The following is a 27,097-nucleotide window of genomic DNA, read 5'->3' as shown; positions in this document are numbered from 1 at the left end:
CAGTCAACGTTGGCGTTGACCGCTTCCAGCTATCGAATGGCCGACTGGTGTAAGATGGATAGCCTAACGTTAGAGAGATAAATGTAGGCTATGGTTATGTTAATAAAGCTAACAATGATGTTGTAACATGCATGCAGCACTGCCGATCTGATCTGAACGATTGATTCATTATTACCATGGATCGGTATTGGGATTGATCAAGGGCGAGTGTGAAATAGCAGCCAGGAACTCAGCGGGTTATCCGAGATGCGGTAGCCGCGGCCAGAGCTCCTGCTGGCGGGGAGTGAAGCTCTTCAACTCGCCGGTCACTGGCTCCCTGGAGGAATTTAGCCTGGCTGCAATAACGTTATCGCGAACGGAATGAATACCATCTACTAGCAAACAAAACATGTTCAATTATATTTAACCTGTTAAAACTAAGATGCCTGGATGAAAAAATAATTTCTCCAATTGATATATTTGACAAAAACAGGTTAATATGCAAGCCGGTTTTCATTGCTAAATCAAAGCGGGGAGAGCCGAGAGAGCCGGGAACGCGCGTCTACATTTCAGATAAATGTGAACTTTTTCGTGGACGCGCGTCGGCCAGAGAAGCTCAACTGCGCAAGTCAAAAGTCACCGGAAGGCCAGAAAAGCACAACTGCGCAAGTCAAAAGTCACCGGAAATAGTCAAATGACTACAAATTTGCCAAGATGGCGCGGTTCAATAGGGCTTCATTGTTGATAGCGGCCAGTGAATGGAGTGGCTGTATCCAGTTTAATTAATACATCCATGATGCACGCCAGCAGGCTTTTCTGGCTATTCTGACCCACAATCCTTTGCGCAGCGGTAATGTGCGTCACATGCATGGATGTATTATATAAACTGGATACAGCCACTCCATTCACTGGCCGCTATCAACAATGAAGCCCTATTGAACCGCGCCATCTTGGCAAAATTTGTAGTCATTTGACTATTTCCGGTTACTTTTGACTTGCGCAGTTGTGCTTTTCTGGCCTTCCGGTTACTTTTGACTTGCGCAGTTGAGCTTCTCTGGCCGACGCGCGTCCACGAAAAAGTTCACATTTCTCTGAAATGTAGACGCGCGTTCCCGGCTCTCCCCGCTTTGATTTAGCAATGAAAACCGGCTTGCATATTAACCTGTTTTTGTCAAATATATCAATTGGAGAAATTATTTTTTGATCCTGGCATCTTAGTTTTAACAGGTTAAATATAATTGAACATGTTTTGTTTGCTAGTAGATGGTATTCATTCCGTTCGCGATAACGTTATTGCAGCCAGGCTAAATTCCTCCAGGGAGTCAGTGACAGGCGAGTTGAAGAGCTTCACTCCCCGCCAGCAGGAGCTCTGGCCGCGGCTACCGCATCTCGGAAAACCCGCTGAGTTCCTGGCTGCTATTTCACACTCGCCCTTGATCAATCCCAATACCGATCCATGGTAATAATGAATCAATCGTTCAGATCAGATCGGAAGTGCTGCATGCATGTTACAACATCATTGTTAGCTTTATTAACATAACCATAGCCTACATTTATCTCTCTAACGTTAGGCTATCCATCTTACACCAGTCGGCCATGGTGTAAGATGGATAGCCTAACGTTAGAGAGATAAATGTAGGCTATGGTTATGTTAATAAAGCTAACAATGATGTTGTAACATGCATGCAGCACTGCCGATCTGATCTGAACGATTGATTCATTATTACCATGGATCGGTATTGGGATTGATCAAGGGCGAGTGTGAAATAGCAGCCAGGAACTCAGCGGGTTTTCCGAGATGCGGTAGCCGCGGCCAGAGCTCCTGCTGGCGGGGAGTGAAGCTCTTCAACTCGCCTGTCACTGACTCCCTGGAGGAATTTAGCCTGGCTGCAATAACGTTATCGCGAACGGAATGAATACCATCTACTAGCAAACAAAACATGTTCAATTATATTTAACCTGTTAAAACTAAGATGCCAGGATCAAAAAATAATTTCTCCAATTGATATATTTGACAAAAACAGGTTAATATGCAAGCCGGTTTTCATTGCTAAATCAAAGCGGGGAGAGCCGGGAACGTGCGTGGACGCGCGTCGGCCAGAGAAGCTCAACTGCGCAAGTCAAAAGTAACCGGAAATAGCCAAGTGACTACAAATCTAGCCAAGATGGCGCGGTTCAATAGGCCTTCACTTTAGATTTCGATTCCTGGGGGCTTGGTCACATGCGCGAGTTGACAGCTGTAGACGAATGTCGCGTTATGGACAGCGACGGATGTGGGCTAATTTCAAGGCGCAATGTTATGACAAGGTAGTATGTCCCAATTGGATGCCTACTGCTTGCAAAGTACGTACTTTCTAAGGGCAGCTGTAGTAGGTACTGGTAGTAAGAAGTAGAAGTATGCGATTCGGAACGCAGCCTTAATCCAATAGTATAGGGCAGGAAATAAAGATGCCCACTTCCTTTCAGGAAGTAGTGGAGCTGGTGCACAGAGCCCATTCACTAGCTGAATCCCAAACTGGCACTTAGGCGAAAGTGCAGAGCACTCGCGGCCTTGTGGCCTTACATGCGCGTTCCCGCTAATTCCACAAGGGCTCAGGGTAGTCCCAAAACGGAATTGCTAGGTCCACAAGTGCGCCACTGCCGCCATTTTGCGCACTTTAACTGCACTTACCGAAAGTCCGCAATTTCGCGGATTTAGGAGCAGAAAATACCCACAGCCCACCGCGTCTCATGTGACACGGTGCTTGAGTGCATCCGAGTCATGATCCGAGTGCATCACACATAAATGATGACATTTGCAGACATTGGCGATTTTATAGGGGGGGCAAGTGCCCCCCCTGATTGGACAGCCCAACTCTGCTCAGATTCTTAAAAAAAAATCCAAAAAAAATAACTTTTTTTTTACTAATTAACACAATTATTAAATACATAATTGTGGTTTGTACCAGTTTGTGTTAGATCATCATTCATTTTAAAAGTGTATTTATTACTTAAACTAGGCTACCTTTAAAAAAAATAATATATAGGCTATTCATAATCCACTAATGGCACAACTCGTCCGTCGAAAAAAATGAGATCTGACTGTACTGCTCAGTGCTCAACAAGCTACAACTAGCCAAACTGCTCATAATGGCAAAAACAGCTATAAAAACAATTCACCACTTCATAAAATAAAATCTGGCAATGCTAATGAAGAAGCTACCACTCGAAATGACAGCGCAGCAGGTGCAATCGAAGGCAGAAGTGCTCCAGAGGCTATCGGAGCTAGCACTAGCACTAGCAACATCACCATCGGCGAGGAAGCTAGCACCAGCAGGCAGTTGCAGTTTGATGTTGTGATGTTGGGTATGGCTTATGGTGCGTTCGTTTGTGGTCGGACGTGGCAAGTCGCAAGTGGCAAAATACCTACCTGTGTGCATTCGAGCTATATACCATTATATCACAGTTACCTAGTTATATCTAGTGCATTCGAGCAACTGGGGGCTGAGAAACATACCCGAATTTGCGACGAGGAAGTGCGAGTTCATGCGGCGTTTTATTTAATAATCCCTAGTAGCAAGTCGCAATTTGCCACCTCCCAGTTATAAACGAACGCACCATTAGTGCTCGGTCATAAAGTCATATTGACATGCTCGTGGTGTCTAGATGAAGTTTGATGCGTTGTACATATTGAATTGTCATACGATATTGAATTGTCATACGGATTTCTTATTAGCATACTGTTCACAACTGGTATTCTTTGTAAATAGATGGGACGAGACGGCAGAACTTTGTTTTTTTTCTCACGTCAAAATTTTGCCCCCCCTACTCTCAGAGGCTAAAATCGCCTATGTTTGCAGATAACACAACATTTTTCTTGAAATCCACATGCTGCAAACATATCCCACCCAACATAATTTTTTAATTATTATTAAATTAAAACAGACGTCAATCGGTCAATTTGCAGAGCCGAGCGGAGAGCTGAGGGGAGCGTCAGAGCAGCCTCTGCGTCGGAGGGACGCGGCAGCCAATGAAAACGAAGTGGGAGGGGCATTGAGCGAAACTGGGAGTGCTGTCCCATTTAATTCACGGCCCTGCACCCTCTGGCCCTTCCAGCTGACGTCAATTAAGTGCTCAGGCCACAAGTGCGAGGGGCCGCAAGTGCGGTTTGCGCACTCAGATTGGGATTCAGCTACTATATGCACAACTCCAGTACTTCCTGAAATTAGACATGCTTCTCCATTTCCTGTCTCACACTATTGGATTAAATTATTATTCAGGTGTGCCTGATCATTGTGCTGCAGTCAGGCACACCTGATTAATCACTTCATCCAATAGTGTAGGACAGGAAATAAGCATGTCTAATTTCAATAAGTACTGGAGTTGTGCAATTGGCTAATAGGGTGGGGTACAGCCAGAAAAGCCATGTCATCAAATTGCTCTGTTACATAAGAAAATGTTGTTCACAGATTGGATTTATATATTATGGATAGTCCTTCTGTTTTATTTGGCTCAAAATTTAAATGACAACATTCCTGTGATTGTTGATTGTGTTATGTAGGCTACAAAAACAGTTTTTATCATTAACAAAATTTGAATTGTAGACTAACGATGGAATTTGCACAGGTAGGGTAGATGTGTTCTATATTGCAACTCTCCTTTTGAAAAGTATAACTACCTCTAATCAGGCTAGATCAGCGTCCCTGTTCTGGTTACCACCATTAGATCAGCTCCCGTTCTGGTTACCACCATTAGATCAGCTCCCGTTCTGGTTACCACCATTAGATCAGCTCCCGTTCCACTAGTCTGACTTGAATCATTCTGAATTTGAACTGTTCAAGGACAGACAGTCCTGATGATTGTTTGGCCTGTAGCAGCCCTTTGCTCCACCCTTCCTACTTTGGAGGACAAAGATGAAGAGAAGACAAACGGAAGAGTAAGTCATAAAAAAAAAGCATGTTTTAATCAGAAAAGCTCCAGGTACAATGTCCGGTGAACCAGACTCTGGGTGCAATGCTTCACTACACACACAACTGTTAAAAAAGAAACATACTTGCATACCAAACCATACCAAATGAAGAGTTCGTTTGCAAAAACAGATATGTGCATTTTGATAAATGATTTTTTCAATCAAATGTCAACATTAAATATCAATTAAATAACAGTTTGATGGTTTTGATTAAGTAAATGAAATAAGTCTTCTTTATTTAATCAAAACAACCCAACTGTAATTTAATTGATATTTAATGTTGACATTTGATTGAAACATTTTATCGAAATGTATCAAAATGCACATATCGGTTTTTGCAAACGAACTCTTCAAATATACTTACACCAGAGTTGAATGCCAGGGAAAGGCTGAGGAGACAAACCTTTAAAAATCTTAGCTATACAAAAATTCTTAGCCATGGTTATACAGAGAACTTGGAGAGAGAGATAGAGAGAGAGAGAGAGAGAGGTAGAGAGAGAGAAGTAGAGGTAATCAGTCTTAGTCAATGGTGGAACCCATCTTGATGAGGAGATTGCTCTTGTGTGTGTGAGACGGACAGGAACACTTGTCTCTAGTGTGTGTGTGTGTGTGTGAGAGAGGTGTTATTTTTTGGCGAACGAGATCTTCATGGCATTGGTCTGGGTAATCTTGAAGCCCTGCAGTGCTTCCCTGGCAGCACCTGCCTGTACCTCATTATCAAACTCCACAAAGGCGATGTCGTGGCGACCAGGGACCAGACGCACCTCTTTGAACCCTGGGAACCTGGGGCGGAAAAACACGCATCAAGGTGAATTTATGTTAATGTCTCTCACACACACACACAATTTAGAGACTAAAAATGAGGTACTTACTGGTTGAACAGCATAGACAGCATAAGTTCGTTGGTCTCTTCTGGAAGGTTGGTGAGGAAGAGGATGTGGTTGGGCGGGTTCTCCGACACCTGGAGGAAAGTCGAGTTCCGGGCATTTGTCAGATATGGCGGGGAAACCAAAACAAAGCAGGACAAGTGTCAGGACAAGTGCAAAAACAATCGGACGAAGACAATCATCCGTTTAGCCAATGAGAGCAACAAAATGCCAGCTTTCAACAATCTCACACCTGTGAGACACAGGGCCTGACACTCATACTCCATACCATTTGAGGCATTTGCCCGGGCATCTGTCCTGGCATCATCTGGCCTGGCATGGCACCAGGTGGCATCTGGCCCATCCCTGGGGGGGGCATCATGCCGGGCGGGGGCATGTATGGAGGCTGGCCTGGCATGGGCATCATGCGAGGAGCCTGGTTCATGGGTGGCATTCCCTTTAGATGAGGAGGAACAAGAAAGCTTAGTCAACAAACCAGCTATCCCCACGATGTAACCAGATACATAGACCTCGACAAGATATACAACATGAAGAGAAATCATAGATACAAACAAAGATGCCTCTAAAATGGGTCGGAATAGAAGTTTATTAGTATATAGTTTATTTTTAAGCAGATAATTGAAACTGTTGGGAGTGCTAGATTGCAGTAAAGCTACTGACCGGCATTGGAGTGGGAACCCCAGGGCCCATGGGTGCAGCCGCCCCGGGGAGAGCCTTTTTGATGCCAGCCCCCTCTGCTCCCTTGACCTTCCTCTTCTCCTTCTTCCGGTCACGCTCCACGTAGGTGCCCTTCATCTTGGCAATGATGTCAGAGTCCAGCTTGGCATATTGGATGCGCTAAGGGGAACAAGGAGAGGGGAAAGAAAGGGTTAACAATTACAGTACGTTAGCTCTTTGGCAAACAGTGATACAGGCTGCCTTCACAGCTTCTACTCATGTTTGTGAAAGCCAAGATACCACCAGAATTAGTGCAAATCTCACCATGGGTTTGTCATAGAAAGGGAATCCCTGCATGGAACGCAGGGCATTGGATGCACTGTTGACCTCTTTGAATATGACAAATGCTTGACCCCTCATCTTCAAGATCCGGGACACTAAAATGTCCAGAATCTGTCCAAACTGCGAGAAGATGGCATACAGCGACTTCTTCAGTTCTGGGGAAAACAAATCGCAAATAATGTCATGGTGATGGGTTGGCACAACAGCAGTTATCTACCTAACGGTAACATCTGCTGTATGAAATCATTCGGGTAGCAGGTTAAGTTCGCTAACGTTACCATCTTTTTTGATCTTCTCGTTGAGGTTGTTGATGTAGATCGTGTGGTTGAGTCGCATATCCTGACCAGCCATCTTCTGAGGGGGTGACAAAGAACCAACGTTGGTAAGCGGGTAGCCCTTTTCAGTCCTGTTGTCGCATGCTCGCTCATGCCAGACAACAGTCCTTTCACCCTCCATTCACTTCGCCGTCAAAATAAATAGGTGTCTGCCTATTTAGGAGAGGCGCTCATATTTACAAGTGTCAATTAAACATGAAACAACTTACCTAGGCAAAAGGGTATATTTAAACAAATGCTGGGTTTTGAAGCCTCGGCGCTACCATTAAATAACTTATTTAGACGCGTTCTGTCCGAGTGAATTTATTTTTCCGAGGTAGTCTTCTTCTGTGGTGGTGGCGGGTTGAAGCTTCAAAGAGACCGTCCCCACCACAGAAGACTACCTCGGAAAATTAAATTCTAAATAAGTTATTTAATGGTAGCGCCGAGGCTTCAAAACCCAGCATTTGTTTAAATAGACCCTTTTGCTTAGGTAAGTGAAGTTTCATGTTTATCTGGCACTTGTAAATATGAGCGCCTCTCCTAAATATGCCGACACCTATTTATTTAGACGGCGAAGTGAATGGAGGGTGAAAGGACTGTTGAGTGAATGGAGGGTGAAAGGACTGTTGAGTGAATGGAGGGTGAAAGGACTGTTGAGTGAATGGAGGGTGAAAGGACTGTTGAGTGAATGGAGGTGAAAGGACTGGTCTGTCTGGCATGAGCGAGCATGCGACGACTGAGAAGGGCTAGTAAGCGGGTAACGTAATGTCTAACTAGCTAATTAAACGTATTAAAGTCAATAACACGTATCTAGCAGAAGTGTTGTTGGGTGTGTGGGATGCAAGATTAGCACAGCAATAAACTAATTTCCGATAATTTAGCTACCATCAGGCCAGCTAACGTCGCATGCTAGGTCAGAGCCATTTACATGAGTTATAGCTAACGTTAGCTAGCTAGTGCGAGTTAGGATAGCCACGAGTCGACAATCATTTACATAGCTATTCATCTAGCTACATTGCACAGTTCCTAAATATCACTGGCAATGTACTTCAAAATAGTAGGTAGGTAGGGTAATATGGGATAGCTAACTAAACATCTCGTAATTTTAAAAAAACAAACTTACCTTGATGTCGGATACACAAGCAACCCAACGTTGGTCCTTCTTGTGATGAATGGATCTCGCTGCTGCTGCTTCCGGCTCTGCTGCTTCCGGTTCCTGTCAAGTTGATTTTATTACCGGGCCATCCCACGGTGACTCTTATTGAAAGTTGATGTGTTTTAAAGCTAGACGCGCCGGCCCGGCACTTATGCCCAACAAGAGAGAAGATTGAGCCAAAAAGAAACTACGAAAAACGATATCCTCTCTTGAAATCTTGAAATGTTGGCCACCAAATATGGAACAGTCTGTATATTATTAGCCTTAACAGTTTGCTAAATTAGCTATATAGCCAGTGTTAAAACCTGTGAGAAACTGTGCTTTGGACGAATTAGCTAGCTACTGAACATGACATAAAGTGAGTGTCAATCAGACTTGCGAACTAAAATCTGCATGTCATTTAGAGTCATAGTCGATAACGTTATGAGTGGACACAGCTAACCGTTACAGAAATATGTTTTGGGCTCCCAGCTAGTTGAGTGTCTAGCTCGCTCCTACCAGTGGTGTTTGAAACCACGTGTGTTGTCATGGTGGTGGTGATGGGAACAATTAGAGCTAATCAAATTAAAATAGTTGTGGCGCTAACGATTAGCTATTGTACTGTACAGTTAATATTTTTTCTCTGTTAATTTAACTGGTCTTACTGTAGAGTAAGAAAAAATCGGATGAATTGCATATACATTTTTTTATTCTATTCTATGCTGTACACATGCTGTATATGGATAGTCCCTGTTCTTCCTCTTTTTTATGCTACCCAACCGTAATTCCACTGCTGAACCGCCAAATTTTCCCCTAGGGGATAAATAAAGTATCTATCGGTCTATCTATCTATCACCTATCTAGAATGGGATAATTTAATTCCATGTTTAGCCAAGTGTCTGAACATGTGCTGAACTTGGGCAGAAACAGAATGTCCATGGAGCATTCTGGTCTTCCTCCACCGCCACCTCCACCACCTCCACCAAGACCTATCCAACCAACTACTGCCTCAGGGTCGAGCAAGAAGAAGTTGTACCAGGCCATTGCTGCAGGAAAGTCCCCTGTTGAGGGGGATCACACAGAGGCCCGACAGCTGATCAGTCAGAGGGAAAGTGGGTGAGACTGAACTGACCACAGAAGTTAGGCCTGCCTACCAGTTAAGGTCTGTGGTGGAAAAAACTGTTCACCAGAAACAAGTAGCCAAATTCTTAGATGCATTCACTAGTTTAATCAACCTCTGCAGAATGGAGGGGGCGGGACAAGAAAGTTGTCGGTGAAAAGTCTCCCTGAAAAGTAATGATCAGACAGTACAGCTGTGTTCTATACTGTTAGTGAATACACCCCTTAATATGCCCTTTGTCATTGTAACCGTAGTATTAATCTCATCACTGAACAATTTGAAGAGTCAGGGTTAACCCTTCACCCATAGATTGCTCTTATCCATCCACTCAATCAACCTACAACCCAAACCTTTTGCTGTGTCTGCTATGTTTGGTTATTGTTAGTTTCACTAGTTCTGTCCCAGCCATATGGAGCATCTTGTCTGCTACCATTGTTAGTACTATCACAGAAATGTTTGTACAAATTGTGTCAGTCAGAGCAATTCTACCACAGGTCATGTAAGAATCTAAAACATTTCAAAGTCAAATGGGTGTTTGCGACATTTTAATTCCTTGAGAGCCAGCCATTCTTGTGATTTGGGTGTGTCAGTGACATGGATGGGGGTGGTGAAACTTCTAATCGCAAGCGTAATGATCCCCTCCCCCACTTATTGGAGGAGTTGGGGAAACTGTTATGACTGTATTTCTCTACTTCAGCTTCAGGAAGGACCTGCAGTGGATATTGTTCAACAAATATGTGCCTTCCCTCATCCAAGACGGCCCTCAGTAAGTTTCCATGCTAGCATGGTCTCATTGGTCTGTCCTGTTCAGTCAGTTAAACCTCATACTCATCCCTAATCTTTTCCAGTCTGACATTATTAGTGATCTAACTTGATTGTGACGATGACTGCAGTGCACATGTGTGTGACGTGGTCTTTGTCCCCTAATCTGATGATCGTCACAGAGTACAATGTCTGATAATCTGTGTACCAAGGTGTGGTCATAAACTGTCTTTATCTGTAGGTGTGGTCTGGTCGCATTGTGGATGGCAGTTCACCTGCGGCTACCACCCTTGAACGTTTCTATGGATACTATTCTCCAAACGGCGCTGGACAGGGGATATACTGCCCAAGGCGAGATGTTCTCAGGTAACACCCTACTTATGTCAGCGGTGACATCAGTAGTAAAGATATAGTGGGATATATATCTGTGTGTGTGTGTGTATGTGTTCCAGCTTGCAACATGGCCCTGCTTGCAGAGGAGCTGTGTGTGTGCAGGGTGGAGCTCCTGTCTGGCGGATTGAGCGGCGACAACTCCACAACCATCCTGACACACCTGTGTGACGGACAGCCCATCCTTATCCCGGATCCTTCGATCAAACACGCGCACACACACACACACACACACACACACACACACACACACCAACCTTCTGATATATTTGTTTGGTATCACCAGCTATGAAGTACACACGGTGGATTGTAAAAGCTGTTATGTTTTATTTAGAATGTGACTTTGCCTATATTGTGTGCCATACAAATGTGTGGCGTTTCAGGTCCTTGACTGTATGTGCAGATACGATGAGGATTTCAACCACGAGCCGTGCCAACGCAGTGGACACAAGGCGCACTGGGCCGTGGCTTCAGGTGAGACCGAGTGACACACACAATTAAACATACACTCTCAGACGTAGAGCCCTCTATTTAACCTCCGTCTGTCTCCTAGGTGTCCTGCTGGGTCTAGACCAGGGGAGTGTGAGCAGTGAGCACGTCCAGTCCGACCCCACTCTGCCCTGGTTGTTCCTTCCCAGAGACAGCCCCCCGTGTCCCTACCCCGCCACAGGGCTCAGGGAGGCCTACATCCTGGCCAAGCAGGGGAAGAGTCTGCGCTACCAGCTGTGGAGCCTGGACAGGGTGGCACAGAGTAACACCCAACTGAAAGAGATGGACCCCCAAAGGGCGGGGGATGGCACCCAGTACGTGGTCCCCCAGGGAGGGGTGGAAGCTGGGTTAGCTGGCCAGGTGGTGCTGCTCCACACCGGTGCTCCAACACAGTGATGGTTTGGTATTAGTAGCTGCGCTTATACAACAAAGAGTGGGATCACTGTAAACTCAGTGGCCAACTCACTGACCAGCCTAAGACCACAGGACAGAATGAGAGAGTTTCTGAATGCAATAGACTGCTTATTTATTGGATGCCGTTTGTTACATTTTGGCCACCAGACTAAGGTGTGTGTTATTGTCATTGTGTGGTTAGCATCATAATCAGGGATTGTACACAGCCTATAAATCCTTAGCGGCTCCAAGTAGTAGAAAAGACTAGATTCCAAAGCTCTTAATTCCAGTTTATTGCAATCAATGGCATTCTAGGCAGAGTAGGGAGGGTGTCTCCCTTTTCAGAACTGTGTGTTTACTCACAATGCACAGTATCCTGATGGACAGCAGAGTTCTAAAAGCTACAAAAAAATACCTTCCCACCCTACTACCCTGATACACAGTCCAGTTCTTAGCCACACAGACTTCACAAACCGTCTGAAAAACAGCTGGCTATTATAAAGACGAGGATACATGACGACATAAATAATACTTTGTCTGTAAACAGTACATCTTTCTAGAAAGTTTGCTTTTCTGGTGTGGAATTTTTCAGTAAGATGTGAACAGAAGTAGAATTCCAGTATTCCAATCCATGCACATCACTTGCACACATTCTCCAAGTAGACGCGCACACAAACAGCGCTGTCCAAAACGATTCAAGGACACACATACAGGAAGACTTGGACTGGAATGTTGGCCGACACTGACTGACCGGCTAAAAAGAGGGAAGACCACCTGACACAATCCAATGACAAAATGGAATGCTCAAAAATAAAAGTTGTCCAAATTTGGTCATCAGCATGGATTTCAGATCCAGTGTCTTTTACGAGAGTTGTTTGCAGATTTCTCTTGAAAATAAAACGATGCACTCACCACAAAGATGGCTTTGAAATCGTTCATCCAGTAAGACGTATTGGTTAGTTTAAAATATAGACTTGTTCCAGTTTATAATACAGACTTATGCATGTCATACAGTATCCCAGAATCATCCCAAAAGAGTTTCAGGCGATTGAACAATTAAGCTGAGTCAACCTTTTTTAAATACAAACTGAGTCGTTATGAGTCCAAGACATAAGGTATTAGTCACATACAGGGAGGCAAGGCTTGCTTTGTTCAATGGCTTTTTGTGAGCATCCACAGTGCAATACATTACAACCTAGCCATTACCAAGAGAAAAGTGTGAACCAAACATCAGTTTGTTGGTTTGTAATCATGGTCAAACCAGCTGTGGAAAAACAACTCTGCCCAAAATACCCATCCAAGGCAAGGGTACAAAGTTCAAGCGGTATAAAGAGGGTATTTGAAGGCAAATTAATGAATTAATTTAAAGTATATTTACACAGAAATAGGCTAAGCACCGGTTCAGTTTAATCATACAGATACAGATCTGCCCGGTGTTTTAGTGTTGGAGTACACAAATACAAAAGTAGTAAAAGACAAAAAAAAAATCAAGTGGTCCGTAGCAAAAATAAAACTATCCACTGCTCTTCTAAGGCCATTTCAAAAGGGTTTTCTCCTGTTGAAAAATGTACATAATCATAAGTGTTATACATGTCTCTAGTCAGCCAGCAGAGGGAGATGAGAAGGTTGAATAGCTGTTGTGAGTGTGTGTGTGTGTGTGTGTGTGTGTGTATCTGACGGACAGTGATGGTCAACATGGTTTGTTAAAGAGAGAAGTCCATGAGATGAGACACTGCTGGTTGTGTGGATAAGGTCCCTGGCTCTTTGGATGAAGAGGACTGCCGCGGTCCAGATACGTGGTGCCACCTTCTCTCTCTTCCTCTTCCCTCCCTTCTTCTCATATGGGTCATATCCAGGCGGGGTGGTTAACTAGCAACACAAACCTACAGCATGCCTCTACCAAATCCCATCCACTCCCCGCTGGAGGACAATGTTCTGTTTCTCCATCTCCATGACAATGGTTTCCTCCGGCCCCTCCGCGGTCCTTCGCCCTGTCTCAGGGCCCAGGGCTGGGGGGCAACATGGAGCTGAGGATATCTATGAGGTTGTCCAGGCCCCAGAGGTAGCCGTCCTCACGGTTGCCTTCCACCCAGGGGGTCCGGTGGTCCAGGGTGAGCGGGTCAGGCAGGGGCACAGTCTTCCCAAAGTCGATCATCCAAATGCGGGCCTGTCCCGAGGCGTCGTGGACGAACAGCAGGGAGCTGCCCACCACCTAGGGTAAGAACAGGATAGGTGAGGTGAAGTTAGGGGTGTGTGTATGTGCTAGAGAGAGAGAGAGGTGCGTGTGTCTGTGCACTCTACGGATCGCACGGAAGAATGAAACGATAGTTGTGACTGAGAAAAAGAACAAAAGAAGAAAACGCAGCAATCTTAATTATGGGGTAATCCCATACACCATAACGCAGAAGACAGGCTTGTTAAGGAAGAGCTGTGTGCATGTCTGTGTGCACGTCTCACCTCATGCGTTGTGAAAAACGGTGATTTCTCCAGCACAGACCGAAGTTCCTCCAAGCGCTGCAGGTAGAGTTTCTGCAGAGAGGGAGAGCCAGAGGATGATATATAACATCCATGTAACCATACATACTGTAGACCTGTGCGGGCTTCATAAGGAACAGCATTCACACTAATGCTACGCCTGTGCGAGTGGCATACCAGGATCTGCACGTTCCCGTCCACAAACTCTCCCAGGGCCTGCATCACCTGCTCACGCTGCTTGGTCTTCTTGAAGTTGGTGTTGCACGTCCCATCTGCCCTCTACGAGTGGGAATGGCGACATTTATCAATTTGAGACCATCGTAGTAAGGATCAAATACAATTAAGTGAGAGTGAAACACTGCACATGTAGGAGGACTGCACGTGCATTGCTGTGACCAACTGTCTGGCAACTATTTACATAAACCACGGGCTGGTGCATTTCCATATGACTGGCTTTGTTTGTTTGATGACCTAACAATCGCAACAGCTGACATCACTGAAAGGCACGTGCATTGCATTTTGCTGGAAAATGTGACCGCCGGTTTTGCAACCATTTACATAAACCACAGGCTAATGCATTTCCATATACATTGTATACCATATGCATACAATCTCACCGACTGACCACAGAAACCTGTCTGGCCTGGTGGGGAAATTAATAAAAGATGAAGCCACCACTTTCTCTCTCCTCAACGTTTGTCCATCTATTCCACTGAGGGGCCCCAGAGACTGACCCCCACGGTGAGGTAACCCCAGAGGCTATCCCCCAGAGACTATCCCCCAGACTATCCCCCAGACTATCCCCCAGACTATCCCCCAGAGGCTATCCCCCGGACTATCCCCCAGACTATCCCCCAGACTATCCCCCAGACTATCCCCCAGACTATCCCCCAGACTATCCCCCAGAGGCTATCCCCCAGACTATCCCCCAGACTATCCCCCAGACTATCCCCCAGAATGAGCGGACCCCCAGTTTTTTTTGCCCCAGTTCGCCTCTGGCCTCACCTTGATGCCCTCGACGCGGAAGCCCAGGGTGGCGGTGGAGCTGAGGGTCTCTCTCCACTGCATGTATCTGGGTTTGAGGATGCCTTGCTGGGCCCTCTCTTTCTCCGTGGGGGCCCCGGGGTCCACGGCCACCATCTTCTCATACATGTCCCTGCGTAGGCGTGGCCTTTCCCGAGCCTTCATCAGCTCCTCCTCCAGGTAGGTCCTGACAGGAACACAGGGATCACACACACAAAATACTGGATTACTAGAGCCCAGTCCACTCATGTCCTTCCACCTACATCCTGTTTCTAAGCAAGGAAGAAGAAAGATATACTAGACATGTGGCTTGTGTGACAGCACCTATGGAACTGGCCCCCCTCCAAGCGCAGCAGAGATAGAACGGGCAGTTATGGCCTAACTGACGCTTCTTTATACATTCCTTGCTTCTGTAACAGAGTCGAATTGGTTTAAACTCACTCCTCAGTAAGAATACCGCCCAGCCGCGCCCTCGAATTGATAGCTTTTCGGTGGCGTAGCCGGCTCAAGCGGCGTTTACGCAGGGTGGTCACGCGCGTTGGCAAGTCAGAGGACCCGAGTTCGAGCCAGGCGTGGGCGAGCGACGGTGGAAAGCACACCGACGAGCGCCGCGGTGAACGCCTGTGATAAGCTTCTACACTGGTCCATCCACAGCAAGGCCCGCCTCCCACCCTCTCCCTCTCCCTCTCTCTCTGCTCACCTGGTTCCCATCTTGCAGTCCATGATGGAGGGGGAGTCAAAGTCAGCCAGCAGGTCGTCCATCAGGTTGTAGTCCTGCCCGTCCCTCTGCACGACCCCGTAGTAGCCAGGCACGTAGCGGCGCAGTGTGTCCCCCATCAGCTTCTGTAGGCACAGCTGCTCACACTCGCAATACCGCTTTAACAGGCGCCCATACTCCCCGGCCTGGAAGTTACCTGGGAGAGGGGAGAGTGACGTGAGGGACTTTAAGGTGATATAGACAGCATTTCTATGAAGACAAATCATAAAAAATTAAAAATAAACAAGGCTCCTGAGCGAATAGTATTGCGACTCCTGATTGCCCCCCGACACAGATACCGTGTAGTACCAGCGTGGTGATACCTTGTTAGAGGTGGGAACCAAACCTCAGACAGATAAACACAACATTCGTTCACAACACAAAAACATTTTTATGCTCATTCCACACCTGTCAAAAAAGATCGGTGGATGTTTTTTGTTTTTTTTAAAGAACAAAAAAATGATTTGTTTACTTAAAAATGTTATTTAGCATCTATAGCATCTTTAAGAAGGAGAAAAGAAAAGAATAAACAGAAAAATAGGTGAAACGGAGCCACCAACAGATATTCTAAAAGAAAGACAAACTGTGAGCCAGAAAGAGAGACAGGGATGGAAAGGAGTTTGTTTGTGTGTGTGTGTGTGTGTGTGTGTGTGTGTGTGTGCGCGTGTGTCTACCTGCGTGGCCAGCCAGCTGCACCCAGGGGTAGCGCTTCTTAAAGGACACCACGAAGGGAGACCAGTGCACCATGGTCTTCAGTTTCTGCCAAGGTTTGTTCTGGAGGGAGAGAAACAGAGCCATTAATAGACCACCTAACTTCTATTACCAGACCACCTAGCTTCTATTACCAGACCACCTAGCTTCTATTACCAGACCACCTAACTTCTATTACCAGACCACCTAACTTCTATTACCAGACCACCTAACTTCTATTACCAGACCACCTAACTTCTATTACCAGACCACCTAGCTTCTATTACCAGACCACCTAGCTTCTATTACCAGACCACCTAGCTTCTATTACCAGACCACCTAGCTTCTATTACCAGACCACTAACTTCTATTACCAGACCACCTAACTTCTATTACCAGACCACTAACTTCTATTACCAGACCACCTAGCTTCTATTACCAGACCACCTAGCTTCTATTACCAGACCACCTAGCTTCTATTACCAGACCACCTAGCTTCTATTACCAGACCACCTAGCTTCTGTTACCAGACCACCTAGCTTCTATTACCAGACCACCTAACTTCTATTACCAGACCACCTAGCTTCTATTACCAGACCACCTAGCTTCTATTACCAGACCACCTAGCTTCTATTACCAGACCACCTAACTTCTGAAGAGAAAAGAAGCATTGGTAACAACAGACCACCTAGCCTCTGAGAAAGCAGCTCTTGAACGGTGGATTGGTGTGTATCATAAAGCTTCAGACATCAGACAGTCTCTTTCACGGGTGAGGCTGAAACGCTGAGGGACTTTGTCATGTCACCGACCGAAAGAGACGCACTGGTGAAATGATAGATGTTGAGACAAACAACACTTTTTTTTTATGAAGCCAAGAAACCAAGGCCAGGCTCGTTAGGTCCCAGCCCCTGTTCATGAAACATTTACCAGAGCCAACAGTGGTGCTGTAAAAACAGACTTCCCACTGTCTGTGAGCTTGGATTTGAATGACTGTGTACAAGGGGTATGTTGTTGGGAAAGACCGGGCCGAGGTCAGTACAGGGGGCTTTGACGCAAGCAACCTCACAGGAGAACACAGCAGTGAGTGACTGATAAGGAAATGTGTGTGCGCGCGTATGGCAAATCAAAATAGGAAGGTACTGTACTTGTGCAAGAGTGTATGCTTGCACGTTTGAGTGAGTGAGTGAGTGTTTGTGTGTGTGTGTGACTGTGAGAAAGAACATTAGGCTGTGAGAAAGAACATTAGGCGGGTCCCAGAGACAGAGGGCTCATTGAAGTAGACTGAACATTGTAGAACCATTGTGTTGAGAGACCAGTGAGGAGGGGAGGGGCTGTAACCAACACAGAGAGAGTATAAGGAGAGAGAGACAGAGAAGGGCGAGGCCCCCCCCCCCAAAAAAAAAATATATGAATGAGATTGCAGGGTATCATAAACCTGCCTTTTATGATGACTGTATTGAATTCATCATTCACATGGCTGCTGATTGTGTGAATGGCTCAAACGGCTGCTGTCGGAGCCACCAACGGCTATTACAAAAGAAAAGACCAACTGTGGTGGCAGAAGGTGGCACGGAGCTGGGAAACGGTTGTGCAAATGGCCCCGCCCTGCTGCAGGCCTGCCAGTCCTGCTGTGTTGACACGTCCGATCGCCTCCTCCGCATTGCTGCATTCTTTCCGTTGCCGTAACGTTGAGATACTCAATCCACCGGAGAGCAGGCCGTAGAAAGCCCATCTGGCTCCTGCTTGCCAAGCAGGCTTGGTCAGAGTCCAGGGAGTAGATCGCTAGTGATGGCGCTGTGGGCGTGGCCGACGCGTGGTAACGCCGTATCACCGGCGGCTCCCTCGGTCTGCCGCCCAAGCTTCCATCCTTCAATCTCCCGAGCGGCTTCACCCCTGCCTGGCCCTACAGCCCGGGAACACAGCCTCGCTGCACTGCCTCAGAGTGTAACGCAACGCACGGAACTAGTGCGTGGGCGCGCACACACACACACACACACACACACACACACCACTAGGTACCATCCACCAAGGTGTTAAGCGCAGACAGTTTAATCTTTCAGGGGGGTCAGATGTAATTTCACCTAACTTACTACCTGCCCAGCATGACCTCTGTCTTCCTTCTCTCTACCTCCTCATGAAGAACAGACCACACCTCTGTCCTCCTTCGTTCACTCGTTCTCTCCTTATGCCTCTCCTTCCTAAACCCTCTCTCCTCACACTGACCATAACACAGTCCTCTTCCCTAGTCTCTCCATAACACTGCTTTCCTCTCGGTCGAGAGGTTCGTCCTTGATTCCTTGCTTTCCTCTTAGTTGATATTTTGTATACTGTAAATGTTCTGTATCTGTACCTGATTTTGTTCTCTGCAACAGTGCAATGTCCCCCTACTACTACTACTAGTCGTCTGCTACTACTACTACTACTAATACTACTACTACTACTACTACTAGTCGTCTGCTACTACTACTACTACTAATACTACTACTACTACTACTAGTCGTCTGCTACTACTACTACTACTACTACTAATACTACTACTACTACTAGTCGTCTGCTACTACTACTACTACTACTACTAATACTACTACTACTCCACATTCCTTCTTCTCAACCTCTCTCATTTACCTCTGTATCCCTGCTTCTTCAGCTCCACCCTGCTCTTCCCTCCCTCCCTCCCTCCCTCCCTCCCTCCCTCCCTCACTCCCTCCTTCCTTCCCTCCCTCACTCCCTCCTTCCTTCCCTCCCTCACTCCCTCCTTCCTTGCCTCCCTCCTACACTGAATCCTTGGAATGAAGGGAATGTCTCTGGTCCTCGTCATAGTGACAGCTACCCTACAATACACACACACACACACACTCGCACTGACATTCTGCCTCTGGGGCCCAACTGTACCCATGACGACAGCAGTGGGCAAGGTCACGAGGGCATAGCAGTAACCATGTAGACCACGGGAATGCTCTTGTCAAATGACAAATTGAGATGGCGTCCCTACCCATAAGCATACTATACACTTGAGAGCGCAATGATTACTAAATATATCATGAAGAAATAGTACACACTGTGCTCATTGCTCAACTTGTTATGACATGAAAAACAAAGATGTACAAACATGACATAGATCAAATCTGATCTGAGGTCATTGAGTCCTGCAATTTTAAAGAATTTTGCCTGACATGTTTTTGTGATAAGGACTAAACGCCACTCCTGAATTGCCCAAACATGTCCATACTTGAGTAAATTATAGACTGAAGCAGTGTTAGAACAACAAGATCACCTTCTTTCAGACTGTCTGCACCTCTTGTGTTCAAGCTCTCACCTGAAAGACGAGCAGCAGTGAACATCAGTCTCTCTCTCCTTTATCAGAGTATTTCTCTCTCTTGCACCTCAGGGACCAGGGTTCTTTCTTTCTTTCTTTCTTTCTTTCTTTCTTTCTTTCTTTCTTTCTTTCTTTCTTTCTTTCTTTCTTTCTTTCTTTCTTTCTTTCTTTCTTTCTCCTTCCTTCCTTCCTTCCTTCCTTCCTTCCTTCCTTCCTTCCTTCCTTCCTTCCTTCCTTCCTTCCTTCCTTCCTTCCTTCCTTCCTTCCTTCCTTCCTTCCTTCCTTCCTTCCTTCCTTCCTTTCTCCCTCTCTCCCCAGTTCTTACCTGAGCGTTCACGGAGCAGTAGTGCAGAAGCATGCAGGCGCCGACACCAGCACACGCGGACACAGAGAGGGGGCGAGAGCAGAGCCAGTACCCCAAACTCCGCACCGTCAGAACAGGGTCTCCCCAGGCAGCCCCCAGTATCATCCAATGTCCAGTCTGACCCTCCGTTAGCGGTGTTAGCATCTATCAAAGCCTGTCTTGGACCATAGTGGAGTTAGCTTTCTGTCAACTATATCCTATGCTTCAGTTAGCGCTTGGTGTTAGCATAAAGCTAGCTGCGCCCCTGTCTGTCTATCCCCGGTTTAGCTTAGCGGTGGCATCCAGCCAGTGTACCTGCTGTGTAAGCACTGAGGCACAAACCAGTGGCTTGTGTTGGATGGTAAACACACCCACCTCCCCATGAGGTGACACTGTAATCTCACTTTCATTCTAACCTCCAAAACCCCCTCCCTCTCTCCCACCCTTCTTTTCCACACCAACTCATCATCTCTCCCGTTTCAACAGCCTGTCACTCCTCCCCTTCTCTCTATCGCTTTCTCACCATCATCGCTTTCTCACTATCTGATCTCCTCTCCTAAGATCGGTATTGCTCCACCTCTCTCTGTCGGGACCATCTTGCTAATCCTCTCACTGTCCCCTTTGAAATCTCAGTCCTCCTTAACCCCCTCTCTCCCTACGCTGGCCTGTCACTCTCTCTCTCACCTTCTCTCTGCTTAGCATGCCAAGACTCTCTCTCTCTCTCCCTCTCCCTCCCTCTAATCCCCCGGTCAGTCTTTCCTGAGCCTGTTCTCAGAAAGGCCCATGCAGAGCCAATCTCTCATCCCAGTCCTCACTGACAGGCAGGGTTGTAATACCACTCTACCCACTGGGGGGGTGAGAGGGACGAAGATTGAGAGAGAGAGAGAGAGAGAGAGAGAGAGAGAGAGAGAGAAAGACTTGTCTGTAATGTAATTGCCAACCATTTTAAGACTGTATGCAGAATTCCGCAAATCCATTCTCCGCATCCAATGAAAAACACCAAACAATGCATGCAGAGCAGAATTAGGACGATACCCACTAATTATCAAAATTCAAAAGAGAGCATTTAAATTTTACAATCACCTAAAGTAAATTGATCCAGACACGCTCCATAACAAAGCCCTCACCTACAGAGAGACTGCAGAGGGATTCCCCTTCAGCCAGCTGGTCCTGGGACTCTGTCCACAAACACAAGCAGAGCCACCAAACAGGAACCCCACCAGACTAAACCAAATTATAAGAAAACAATCTGACACATTGGAAGAAATCTACCAAAAACCAGAGCAAATAAGAATGCCATTTGGCCCTAAACAGAGAATACACAGTGACAGAATACCTGAGCACTGTGATGGACCCAAAACTAAGGAAGGACCTTGACTATGTACAGACTCAGCGAGCACAGCCTCACTAGAGAGGCCACCACAAACAGAACCAGCTCCCTAGAGAAGACAGACTGTGCACCCACTACACACAAGAGGTGGAAACCCAGCTTCACTTTTTAACTACCTGCCAACTGTATCAGGACATCAGAGATACATACTTCCCAGATTATAAACAAAAAGATTTTGAAAACTTGACTAATGACAAAACACTCCCATATCTGCTGGGGGAAATAGAGCAATGCGCAAACGCAGCAACAACATTTGTGAGCAGTTGTGACAGGAAAAGGACATCCGATGGAACACAAACCACCGTAAAGACCGTCAATCAGTATCCCTGCACACCACACTGATCACTGGACAGATATATACACAGTGTACATGCACGTAAAAGTAACCATTTAAATACATTTGTAAATATTAAACTTACTTAACTCTATTTCACCTATTTGTATTTACATCCATATTTTAACATTTTTGTGTTTTGTGATGTTTGTTTTGGAAGTGTAAATGTATGCCTTTAGGAATACTCCTCCTTTACTGTAACTCCTTCACTATCACCCATCCCCTACACACGCACACCCCACTTGACAAATTCCTTAGACCTTTGCAAAGTGAGAGAGAAAGAGAAACCTGTCAGACAACTCTTGGCTACTGTAGGTTAAGAGTTATTACCCCTGGTTAAGAGGTATTACCCCTGGTCTCCCCATTTAGAGTCTCAAAAACACCTTGATGTTGCTGCTGATGACTCCACGGTGTTTTTAGTCTCAGGTGCCTTCAGGCCTGGTGCAGAGCTACCTTTTGGTTCTTGTTTACATCAAAACCACATCCTTCCACCCAGTGTTCCAGTGCTCAAGACGCACGGCTCAACCATACCTGAATACACATGTGTGTGTGTGTGTGCGCGCGCGCGTGCGCGCAAGTGTGAGTGTGTGAAAGGAGGGTGTTTATCACCATTCCACTTATCTATATTTTCCTCTGTTACAGTTCCACATTTCAAGGCGTTTCGCGGTATTTGAGGGGCACATATTTTGCACAAGGTTAAAACAGAGGGAAAGATAGAGTCAGAGACATCGTGGGACAAAGTGGGAGAGAATAAAAAAGAAACAATTTTAATTTGTTGTTCAGCGCATGTGCGAGTTAACAAAAAACAACAGTTTGAAAGGCATAACGATAGAGCACAGCAGACAGGGTAGATACAGAGAAGTGTGAGAGAGAAAAAAAAAAAGAAAGAAGCACCATATATAGCACTGCTGTCGCCTAGCAACAGAACTGCCTTCAGCCCAATTTTCCATGACACATGTACTGGGCTGTGAACGCAAGACGGCAACTTATATTGTGCGTGTGTGAACCTCTATCTCCAAACATGCATGTGTGAGCCAGCATCTGCTTGCGTCACTGAGTGAGGGGAGCACTCAAAGTCTAACAACTAGTTGGGCTACACTCAGCCAGCATGGCTCAGCTCACAGTCTGTCAAAAACAAGACACCCTAATTCTACAAAAGGCACTGTTTGTGTAATCAGCACTCCATAAACTACACCATGAAGGAAAACCCATCAAAACTCACACAGCACCAAGGCCAACTCACACAAACTAAAAAAAATAAAAAAAGTTAAAGTTACGCGTTTCTTATTTACATGACCGTTAATAGCATTTCCCTCTTTTTCACAGAAGAGCTGTCCCAGTTATTTCCCAAATGGCAATAGGGCCTTAGTCTATGGCACAGTATCATGATACAAACTGTCCCTAATACAGACGCTCTGCACTCAGACAGGTTTGACAAGAATTGACACAACAACAGATAGCCTATGGAAATACGGTATCTGGAGAACAGAGATACCAATGAGAGCATGTAAGAGGCTGAATTACTGCTGCCTGAAAGAGACTGAGCTCAGGATGTTTGGGTTCACACTCATTCTCTCCACACTGACTCACACACACGGCAAACAAACCCATCTGTGTACAGTGCGCATTGTGACAGTGAGTCACATCATTATCCATTATCCACTGGAGGACCACCTTCCTCTGAGAGAGGTCATACGGACATTAGGGCTGATTTGGCAATAGGCCTACTTGACTTATTTTTTTGTTTAATGACTTTGGAGACAGAGGAGGATAGCAACTGGGAGGATGTGCGTGCATGTGCACCTGTGTGTGTGTGTGTGTGTGTGTGTGTGTGTCCTTACTGCCCCCTTCTAGCTTCTAGGTTTCACACCCTGTTCTGGAAGGTAGTCATGCACAACCATTAGTCTATTTCCAGGAAAGACGTCCTGTTGTTAAGCTCTCGTCATACCAGCTATGTCTTTCCAGGATGCATCAAAGGCCTCTGCCTTGGGGGGAAGCATTCATAGTGTCCCACATTGAACGTTGAAACAGAGGGCTAGGGTTGGATCACACATAGCAATGCAACCTTCCAAAACACTATGTAGCCTACATGACATAATCTGATGTTCCGTCAGTCAAAAAGTTGACTGAACTGTGACTCATTCTTATTAGACCGTGAGAAAAAGGACAGTACAGGTAAAACGATGAAAGACTAAAGAAGCACATATTTCTTATTCCATTGTCCATCACATAGCATGAACCAACGCATTGAGACAGAATAAATTATTCTGACCCTGACTGAGACACACTCTTCCATGTTCACCTGCTCTGAGCAGGAGCCTACAATACCGAGATCTAGCTGCATGTGTTGTTAATTCCTCAGTGTGTTTGTGTGTGTGTGTGTGTGTGTGTGTGTGTGTGTGTGTGTGTGTGAGCTTCACTTTTCAAATTGTAACAATTGTTAGTAGGGGAGGCCTATAGAAACGTACAGGAATAAGTGTTTGCGACTGTACACCGTACATTACATGTTACAAATAAAGGGAATCTTGAATCTTGTATCTGAGTCTTCAGAACATATCCAATTGTTGGACAGCTGTAGCTACTAGCCTACATGTTTATCCCAATAAACACTTTACGCACAATTAATAAGTGAGGCACACTCACCCCTGTCCCCTCGTCCGGGCTGCCCAGAGAGTAGCACCGAGCTGGAGAGAGGCTGGACTCGATGTCGCTCCCAGTGAAGTCATCTTCGGATTCCTCAAACGACGATGCGGACGACAGGCCAGCGGAGGACGAGCTGGAGAGCTTTCGGGGAAAGCGCATAAGCGCGGGGGAGCCACCGCAGCCACTGTCCGAGCAGGGCGACTCGTCATCCGGGTGAGGTTCCAGCCATGATCCGCTGACTCCAAGTCCCACATTCTGATGATCCAGCATTTCCCGTGGCTGACTGGGACTAGGGTCCCTGGTTATGATCAGTTTCGGGATAGTACCGGGGAAACGTTGGCCACCCACTGGACTCTGGACCTTAGCGGTCGAGGTGTTCATATGGTTCCCAGAATCAAATGAACAGTTGTTTTGGTCACTTTTACTGTCAGCTCTTGGCTCGTCTGAATTAGAGGTACATTTCGATTTCGTCATTTCATTCTCTGTGGATAAGGACACGCCACAACTGAAAGATTTGTCCAAACACAAGTTCAGCGATGTCGAAGACCCTCTTACCGCCTCGCCAGAGGTGCGCAGCTGGACATGTGCAGCCCCCGACAATTCCTCGACCTCGGAAATAACCCCACCCTGACTATCATCTCTGATTGTCTTGTTTTCCATGGTCCTTGTCGAGGAATCCCCGGCATGATCCTCTCCTGGTGTCGTTTCTTGGCCGCCGCTCTGCTTGACCACGAAGCCGGTTCCGTTGAGTCTACTGGCCTGTGTATCCAAACTCGACGCATCGGGGGATAATTCGGCCGCTCCCTGGCTCACCGCGTCGATGAAAAGAGTCTGAATATGTCCATGATGTGTCCCAGATGGGCTTACAAACTTCAACTCTGGTTGGACTCTCTGCAACTTTTCTTGGCTGTGTTCAAAACACGCTTCCGAAGCTCCGATTACTCGACCTGGCTCCGATTCACATGTACCTTGCGGGTTCCTTTCTAGCCACGACAGGTCCTTATTTTTCTTCAGATTCCTGTTAAACCGGTCACCCTGTCGCTTCTCATTCGTAACTCTGTGGATACGGAGTCGTTTGGCGGTCTCGCTTGGTTTCCATTTCGCCTTGCCTTGAGTGGTTGGGGAGTGTGAAAGGCCAGAGCGAGTTTGACCCATTCTGCATACCGTAGTGGTTTACAAGACAGGCATTTAAATATGTGTAATTAACCCTTCAGGTAACATAATCACGTGATCCAATGATGAAACTAGTTTCAAGAGAGCAAGAAAAAGCGATTCATTTTCTCCTCTTCAGGTGCAGCCTGGATATTCTGTTTCTGGAAGAAATAATCATGTATGAGTTTTCATATCTTTAAAACATAATATATAAAACACTCCACATAACCCTTTCTACTTTAGCCTATACAAGAATATGCCAATGAGCAATTGTAAACATTATTTCATCCACACTAAATGTGCATCATATTGCACTTAATAACTAGGCTACAGAACTTTGAGCAGCATATCCTCCGTATCATTCAAAGGTAATAGGCCTACCAGCGAGGCTGCTGCACCTGAGTGTGAGGTGAGGTAAAAGTCTGAAATCAGCTATAAACGTGCTTGGTTTTGTTTTGTTCTATCTGAAACCAATTTTGCTTGAAAAACACATCCATCACTTTCCATGGCTTAAGTGTGTTGTATATTTAACCTTCTGACTGTTCTGTGGAGCACCAGACAGCTCATTATCATACACCCTCCCTTCTTTGACTGCGGTTGTGCTGCCCTCCTGCACATGAACATCTGTTTTTGTGTAGGCTATCACGTTATGTCCATCATGAGAAATAGGGACTGTTTCAATGCTCTAAAAGGACAAATGAACTGAGGTAGGCTACATACAGGAGCCTTCTCAACTGTCAGTCAGTAAAATACTGATGAGTGCAGAAAGGAGAACCATGGCTCTGCCCAAGATAACACCTCAACTGTATGATGAGGGCTGTTTTGCTTGTGACACAGACTTAGTACAACACCTCTCTTGAGTTTGATAAATTCAAATTCATACACATCTGTGCCTCGTAGGACAATAATTCCTGTCTGTTTCAACGTTGTCTATCTGACCCTGGTATCAAGGTTAAGAGGGACGCAGTGTTTTTCCATAGGGGTGTGCCCTGTCATCCGGTATTACTACCCCAGCCAAATAGAATACACTGACTCTTCAGTATTCATTGTGTCTATTATGTATTTTCAGAATGAGGCCATAACAGCACATCAAAACGTTGTCTGACTCCTCATCAGGAAGGAATGTTCAGGGACAGGAAGTGAGATGGCGACGGAAAGAATAAGCCAATAGCACATAAACGTGTGCACACACACAGACACGCGCGAGCACGCGCACACATACACACACCCACGCACAAAAATAGTTCGTTCTTATCTAAGGATGCATACGAATGAAACTAAATGACTTACAGGACTCAAAGTCCCTACCAACTGGTTATTCCATATTTACTAAGATATTGTTAGACATATATTAGACCTACCATTTTGGAATATAATGAACACTCACTGAAATTTACACTGATCACACGTCAAACACTCAAGTTGTATCTAATAGACAGTGGAAAACACGCCATGATTACAGTCTGGCTCTGATGAAAACACAGCATGATTACAATCTAGCACTGATGAAAAAAACAGTAACCTACCTATTTACAGTAATCATAATACGTCACCG

The 27,097-nt window shown here is 45.9% G+C and overlaps 4 protein-coding genes across 4 annotated transcripts in view; 2 read left to right on the top strand and 2 right to left on the bottom strand.

The window, feature by feature from the left end:
• Positions 1 to 4,972: 4,972 nt before the first annotated feature.
• snrpa (small nuclear ribonucleoprotein polypeptide A) lies at positions 4,973 to 8,276 on the bottom strand. The gene is made up of 7 exons (XM_084439612.1): positions 8,254 to 8,276; positions 7,092 to 7,167; positions 6,796 to 6,968; positions 6,475 to 6,651; positions 6,083 to 6,250; positions 5,800 to 5,888; positions 4,973 to 5,710 (listed from the first exon to the last, which is right to left on the bottom strand). Exons 2-7 carry the CDS (start codon positions 7,162 to 7,164, stop codon positions 5,551 to 5,553), a joined length of 840 nt encoding a protein of 279 aa, XP_084295738.1. The 5' UTR covers positions 7,165 to 7,167; positions 8,254 to 8,276; the 3' UTR covers positions 4,973 to 5,550.
• Positions 8,277 to 8,471: 195 nt separating this feature from the next.
• actmap (actin maturation protease) lies at positions 8,472 to 12,165 on the top strand. The gene is made up of 7 exons (XM_084447702.1): positions 8,472 to 8,644; positions 9,190 to 9,381; positions 10,083 to 10,151; positions 10,389 to 10,513; positions 10,600 to 10,729; positions 10,941 to 11,011; positions 11,091 to 12,165. The coding sequence occupies exons 2-7, from the start codon at positions 9,197 to 9,199 to the stop codon at positions 11,420 to 11,422; spliced, it is 912 nt and encodes a 303-aa protein (XP_084303828.1). The 5' UTR covers positions 8,472 to 8,644; positions 9,190 to 9,196; the 3' UTR covers positions 11,423 to 12,165.
• Positions 11,460 to 25,545, bottom strand: itpkcb (inositol-trisphosphate 3-kinase Cb; the record flags this gene model as incomplete). Its single annotated transcript, XM_084447680.1, has 7 exons — positions 11,460 to 13,631; positions 13,877 to 13,948; positions 14,072 to 14,173; positions 14,900 to 15,104; positions 15,618 to 15,831; positions 16,349 to 16,448; positions 24,391 to 25,545. 7 exons carry the CDS (start codon positions 25,543 to 25,545, stop codon positions 13,416 to 13,418), a joined length of 2,064 nt encoding a protein of 687 aa, XP_084303806.1. The 3' UTR covers positions 11,460 to 13,415.
• Positions 24,505 to 27,097, top strand: part of gfm1 (G elongation factor, mitochondrial 1) — a 14,632-nt gene continuing 12,039 nt past the window's right edge. Inside the window, exon 1 of the mRNA XM_084447662.1 lies at positions 24,505 to 24,603. The gene's annotated coding sequence lies outside the window, so the exon portion shown is untranslated. The remainder of the gene's footprint in view (positions 24,604 to 27,097) is intronic.

This window comes from Borostomias antarcticus (genome assembly GCF_949987555.1).
Source record: "Borostomias antarcticus genome assembly, chromosome: 1".
NCBI classification, from domain to species: domain Eukaryota; kingdom Metazoa; phylum Chordata; class Actinopteri; order Stomiiformes; family Stomiidae; genus Borostomias; species Borostomias antarcticus.
This window is presented reverse-complemented; position numbering and strand designations above follow the sequence as displayed.

What these genes read in the sequence shown, in the direction of transcription:
- snrpa (XM_084439612.1), bottom strand. Translation starts at nt 7,164, where the DNA reads ATGGCTGGTCAGGATATGCGACTCAACCACACGATCTACATCAACAAC. An exon ending in CCGGGCAAATGCCTCAAATG is followed by an intron (nt 5,889 to 6,082) that starts GTATGGAGTATG and finishes ACTTTCCTCCAG; the next exon opens with GTGTCGGAGAACCCGCCCAA. An exon ending in CTGTCTATGCTGTTCAACCA is followed by an intron (nt 5,711 to 5,799) that starts GTAAGTACCTCA and finishes TTTCCGCCCCAG; the next exon opens with GTTCCCAGGGTTCAAAGAGG.
- actmap (XM_084447702.1), top strand. Translation starts at nt 9,197, where the DNA reads ATGTCCATGGAGCATTCTGGTCTTCCTCCACCGCCACCTCCACCACCT. An exon ending in GGACAGCCCATCCTTATCCC is followed by an intron (nt 10,730 to 10,940) that starts GGATCCTTCGAT and finishes CTGTATGTGCAG; the next exon opens with ATACGATGAGGATTTCAACC. An exon ending in GCACTGGGCCGTGGCTTCAG is followed by an intron (nt 11,012 to 11,090) that starts GTGAGACCGAGT and finishes TCTGTCTCCTAG; the next exon opens with GTGTCCTGCTGGGTCTAGAC.